The following is a 6,413-nucleotide window of genomic DNA, read 5'->3' as shown; positions in this document are numbered from 1 at the left end:
AGTGAAAATGAAAATGAAAATAGAAAACAATAAAACCAAACATCTCCTAACATTGCAGAAAGAAATATTTTTAATGATTGCTTAAAATTAAATAGATAAAAAAATATAAAATTGGAGATAAACTATTTGAGATTTTGAATAATTGTAAAATATACAAAAGAAAAACGCCCTACACGAAATTAATTTTTATAAATTCTTCAATTGAAACAAACTATTTTTGGGTACTTTGTCCGTTGGAAAGTAAATGAATCCTAATTTGAAAACCCCAGACACATTGTGCTGGAAATAATAAGCCCATCATTGCCTACATGTTTGCATGAATGCCTCCCACCATTGATCCCTTTCCTTCTGTTCCAAAACGGTGTGTACAATGGCCTGCATAGAAAGTTCACTCATTAATCATGATTCGCGACTTTGGTTTAGATTATGATAAAATTAATATTGAAGGAATTGGCGTTAAACATAATTAACTTAAACTGAAAGAAATTATTTTAAAAAAAAATTGTAATTGAAAATGATATTTTTATGTTAGTATTGAAAAATCAATTTTAATTAGATGAATAAAGTAAATCACTTTAAAAGTGTATATGTAGGTAAATTAATAAAAAGAATCCATTTACTAAATGGTTATAGTAATAAAAGTTATCTTCATGATTAACATTTTTCTATTAATAAAAGTTATTTTAATGATAATTTTTTAAATATATATACATACACATATAATATTTAATGATAAAAATACAAATATTTTATACAATAATTTTAAAAAATGTCAAAAATTACTTTAGTTGATAAAATTTTATTTTGATGAATTTTTAAATATATATTTTAAATGCTAAAAATACAAAAAAAAAAAATACAAGTATTTAAAACAATAATTTAAAAAAATGGTTAATAGTTTTTATAAAATACATCTATACATATAGAAAGTGCGTATACTTTGTTTTTCGTTGGACGGTAACAAATCCAAAAATCATTTGCTAACTGACATCTATTTATTTTTTTAAAATTTTTTTTGGGGCACTTATGTTTTTAGTTGGAGTGCATAATGTGCATTAGCTACATCAATGGCATACACGCATTAATCCGGATTATTTAAAAATGGTACCCGTAATATGTTTACTTTTTTTTGTTGCTGAAACCAGTAATATGTATACTAATGACTACTTACTTATCGTTTCTGTAAATAATAATTAAAAAAAACTATTTACTAACCTTGTAAAGTATAAGTCGAGCTAGCCGCAATTCCTCATAATGATTTTCTTCCTCTACGGCAGTCTTGTGAAGTTCTGATAGCACCATAGGTTCCTGAGATAAACAAAAAACAAACTATCTATCACACTTGGTCTCATAACTCATTGTCAAAAAACTTATTTTCATACTTTGCAGCTTGAATACATAAATCAGAAGAAAAATAATTATATATATATATATATATATAGGAGAGAGATTAAATGATACAAGTGTAATTGACAACATTCTTTTATTTTTATCTCTTAAATTTAAAATTGACATTTTTAATTTCTATAATTTGAAAAAAAAAACATGTTTTAATATCTTTGATGAAAAGTCATTATAAATGTTGCTTATGTGATTAACCAATTATAAGTAGTTTATGTGACAACATTTTGGCACGTGTTTGGACAGAGGGACTAAATACGTTGCAAAAATATTAATTCGGATTATATTTTTAGTTCTCCTTTAATTTTTTTATTCGTATTTTTTTTTGTGATTTTCATGTTTATATTTTAAAAATTTTGTAATTTTTTTGCCTAATCTTCAATTTGGATGGTACTTTTAATGAATATGTTAGGTTTAGGTTTAATCAAACCTAAATAAAATAAAATAAAATGTTAAAAAAATTAAAAATGAACCAAAATTATAATTTTAAAAAAATTAAGAATTAAATCACAGGAAAAAAAGAAAATTAAAATTACAGATAAAAAATTAAAAAGGATCAAAATTATAATTTAACTTATTAATTTTAAATTTGAAAGACCTGAAACAAACTTATTAAATAGTTTTTCTTTTGAAAGGAACTTATTAATGAGTTGAAAATATAGTTAAACCTTTTTTATAAAACGGTATTATGATTTTTTTAATGTAATTTTATGACATTATCAATAAAAATATTTATTAATTTTTAAATAATATCTTTAATACATTAATTACCAAAATTAAAAAGAAAAACAGATTTTATGTATACATCAATGCAATTACATGCAACAATAAAGTTTGATGGGTAGGGGATACTTTAGAAGTAAGGCCATCATCTCTAATAGTGGTTTTTAAAAACAGATCTTAATTTTAAGATTTGATTTTTTTAAGATTTATTAGTTGAGTTGTTAGTCTGATATTTACGTGAATATTTGATTTTTCTATAATAACCATCAAGATTTATATTTTTTTTAAAAAAAAATTGTCTATTGTTTATGATAGTTTTTGTTTTATTTCTATCATGCACGATATTTTCTATTTCTATTTTTATATCTAAAGTGCATGATAATTTTTCGCCCTTTTTTTTACCGTAGTGTTTAAAAAAAAATTTGGAAGTTACTGTAGCGGATTAATTTTAATTATATTGATAAATAAATATTTAAATTATTAATAAATTTTGTATTTCCATTATAATTTTTTAAAATTAAAAATTATATAATTATTTATTTTTCATTATTTTAAATAATTTATAAATAAATATTAGAAAATGACGGTCTTGTGAGTTCTAAAAAAATGATTTAAGATCTTAAAATGAGATTTGTTATTGGAATAATAAATTTAAAAAATCTTTAAAATAATATGACATTGTGGGATAAAATAAATGATTAAGAACCAAAATAAAATTTCTTATGAAAGATGCTTGAGAGAATTTAATTATGTCATCTACAGCACTGTTACCACTTCGTTTTGTAAGAGTTGGGTACCCTTATACGGTTATACCCTATTTCCTCTTACTTAATGCTAATTTCGTTGCAGATAAATAAAATAAAATAAAAACACGCAACAATAAAATGGGAAAGAGAGAGTGAAATTCACTAACCACATTTTCACCAATTATGTCGTTAAGCAGACCAAGGGCTTCCTCAAATTTTCCCTGCATAATAAAGTAATTAGGTTTTAAAACTGCTTTATCTGTCTAGACAAGAGTTCAAAAATTGTTACACCACTATTATTATTATTAGATTCATATTTCACATACATGGTCTGAATCAATATTTGGTGAGCCATGTGACATGTCTCCATCCCCGTGAATTTCTTAAATTCAAACTCATCTAAATTTTTTGTAATAAACAAAAATCCTCTACTTGCGTACTCAAAAAAATTATTTTATTATTTAATTCATTATACTTTTTTACCTTTGCGAAATATCAAAAAAATAATTTTCGTAAAAATTAAAAACTATCAAAGATTTATAATAAATTATACATCATGCTCAACAATGAACTGGAATTCCTTTGACAGTAAAATATCGAACTGTTTATATAGTAGCATTTATCATCATTCAAAATTAAAAATAATATTTCTAGATTGTCGTTTTAAAACATAAAATAAACCATTTTAGTCAAATTGATGCTTTGAATTTGTCATAACATAGCCATGAGGATCGGTTTAGTAATGAAAAGTTTAAGTAATATGTATGAAATCATAAATTTAATTAATATATTTTTTATCTTTATAAATATGTTTTATATTCTCACAAAATATAAATGTGTGATATTTTAGTTAAAAACTGAATTTGAGAGATGTAATTATATGTGTCAATGTTAGGTCTTTGTCATGTGTTAACTATAACTTAACATGTTAACTTATTGTTATTGACAAGTAAAATTGGATCTTCTGAATTTAACTCAAAATAAAAAAATATCATATATTTACATTTTACAAAAACAAAAAATATACTCAAAATTTCACGGGACAAATTTTAAACTAAGAACAAAAATAATATTTCAAGCCTAAATTCTAATTATATGACATATAACATACATAAATAGACGATAATATCATTATGATATGTTGTGATTTTAACAAAGAGTAAATCATATTGTTCTCATGTAAGATATGTTTAAATTAGTTTTTCTCTTCAATCGAAAAATTAGTTTCTTCGTATTAAAAGGATTTTTTTTAAAGCTTCATACAAAGAATAAACAAACTGCTTATTTTGTTTTTTAAAAAATGTTTTTCAACATAAGTTTAAACACATGCACTCGTATATGATAAACATTTGTTCAATAAGCGCTTACTTAAGAGATCATTTGGGATAGTTACGATTTTTTGGTTTTGAAATGTAATTTTTAAAACATAGTTTGTTTGATAAAAAAAAATGAAATAATTTTTAACTCATTAATTTGTAATCACTCGTTTTCCACCACCTCTACTAACATCAACATCACCTCTTTTTATATTGCTACTAGGGATAGGAGGGTATCAAAGGGGGATCAATTTTTTTTTTACACAATTGTTTAAATATCTAACTTCTAATAAATAATATGTTGAACAAAAATATTTTTTTATTAATTTTATGTGTAAAACTAGAGATATAATTTACTACTAGAAAAAAATAAAGTAAATATTAACTCAAAAACTTATTTTTCTTTATTAGTATTTATTTTCCCCTAATATATATATGCACAACCACCCCACCACCAATATTGCCAATATCATCACAATCACAAGCACTTGTAATTGCTACTATTATTATTATTATTGTCACTATTATCATTGACATCTCTATTATTAATGTAGTTGACATTAACATCTCTATCACGTTTTCATCATCTTTATAATCGTCGTTGATATTCTTAAATTAATTTTAATATAATATGAAATTTTAATTTTAAGATAAATTTATTTTGAAACTAAAAATTAGAGAAAAAACTTAAACTAATCACATTTCAAAAACTAATTTTAAATTTTTTTAAACTCAAACTAAAAATTGATTGTTAGTTTTAAAATTTTTAAACTAAAAACCACGTAAACTGAACATAATTTATTTATCCAAAGAGTTTTATATATAGAAGTTTTGAATCACATTTAGCACATTACAAGTAAGTAATAAAATATACAAAATTTTATAATTTTTAAAAGAGTGTGAGAGTGAAATAAAAAAAAATCTTTGGAAAATATGAGCACAGTGCTGCGGGGGAAGTGAATCCTATCATCTTATGTACCTTAAACATGGAAAGTTCTACCATAGCCAGTTCCAGGTACTGTTCTGACTCTCCAGTGATCTTGTGCGCCTTGCAGTACTTGTATTGATCTGTCAGTGTTTTCAGTGCTTTACTTCTATCCGGAGATTTGCTTAGACCGATAGCCAGCCACTGAAAATGACGAATTATGCAAGACATATATAAGTTGAATGAAAAGAGATCAATACTTATCACTTACTTGTTACTTTCTTAATTATAAGAAATAATTCATTAATTTATATGTATTAAAAAAGTTACTTAATTTAATTGTTAGAATTAAATTTATTTATAATTATAATATTTTTAAATTTATTCTTAATTTTATTAAAAATTTATTCATCTTCTTTGATATCTATAGGAGAAAAAAAGACAATTTAAAATATTTTAGTTAATAAAATCAAATGAAATCTTATAATAAAAAAAAATATTGATTATGTTTTATAAATAAATAAAAAAAGAGGGAGTATTAAATTAGTTTTGACCTTTTCTTCATGCAGCAACCTTTGCTTTTTCACTTCATTCTCAACATAATCTCAAAGTATTAATTATTAGCAAAGTAGTAGCAAAAGAAGGAATACCTTAAGGTTGTTAACTTCTAGCTGGCTAGGTCCACGCTCACCGAAGTTGGAAGACCTTTTCTTCTGAGTATCTGCGAGTTCTGCATCGCTCGGTATTTCCAACAGTGACTTGAGAGCAACACTTCCTTGAGCCCCATCCAACCGTGGCTTGAGAGCAACACTTCCTTGAGCCTCAGTCTCACGGACAAATAAAGATGCAATTTTATCATATGGTGAAGCATAAGCTGTGGTGAGTTTAGGATTCATATTCTTGCCACCAAAACTAAATAATCCAAGAACACATGTCAGAACCAGAGAAGATAGTGTCACTCCTCTCAAAATTTTGTTGCCACTTCCCTCATTCTCGGAGGGTACTGATGAGAATCTTTCAAGCATGCAATTTGCATGCCCAAATGAACGTGTAACAGGGCTTCTGGTGGTGGAAATTTGAGGGAGAGAAAGAGGGGTGGCATGGTTAATCTTGAGATGAAATCTGCTAGGATTTGCACCATGAAATCCTTTGGGACCATAGGGAATGGGGCAATAGCGTAGGCAAATAGCAGATTCCATTTTTTGAAAACTATTGAGGGACAAATTATGCATAAGCAGCATATATGTTAACAAATATGCCTGCTACTAGTATTTATTTAATATCCAAAACCCAAATGCGTGA

General features: G+C 25.0%; 1 protein-coding gene across 1 annotated transcript; it reads right to left on the bottom strand.

Moving 5' to 3' along the window:
* Nucleotides 1-54: 54 nt before the first annotated feature.
* LOC100775548 (uncharacterized) lies at nucleotides 55-6,413 on the bottom strand. Its single transcript, XM_006584973.3, has 5 exons — nucleotides 5,762-6,413; nucleotides 5,166-5,315; nucleotides 3,038-3,091; nucleotides 1,216-1,308; nucleotides 55-375 (listed from the first exon to the last, which is right to left on the bottom strand). Exons 1-5 carry the CDS (start codon nucleotides 6,350-6,352, stop codon nucleotides 298-300), a joined length of 966 nt encoding a protein of 321 aa, XP_006585036.1. The 5' UTR covers nucleotides 6,353-6,413; the 3' UTR covers nucleotides 55-297.

Source organism: Glycine max, chromosome 8, assembly GCF_000004515.6.
Source record: "Glycine max cultivar Williams 82 chromosome 8, Glycine_max_v4.0, whole genome shotgun sequence".
NCBI lineage: Eukaryota > Viridiplantae > Streptophyta > Magnoliopsida > Fabales > Fabaceae > Glycine > Glycine max.
Note: the sequence above shows the minus strand (reverse complement) of the source record. Positions and strands in the feature narration are given on the sequence as shown.

Coding starts and splice junctions, on each gene's coding strand:
- LOC100775548 (XM_006584973.3), bottom strand. CDS start 6,352: ATGCTGCTTATGCATAATTTGTCCCTCAATAGTTTTCAAAAAATGGAA. Junction 1,309..3,037: donor ACATAATTGGTGAAAATGTG/GTTAGTGAATTT, acceptor TGTTTATCTCAG/GAACCTATGGTGCTATCAGA. Junction 376..1,215: donor CTCGACTTATACTTTACAAG/GTTAGTAAATAG, acceptor CTTTCTATGCAG/GCCATTGTACACACCGTTTT.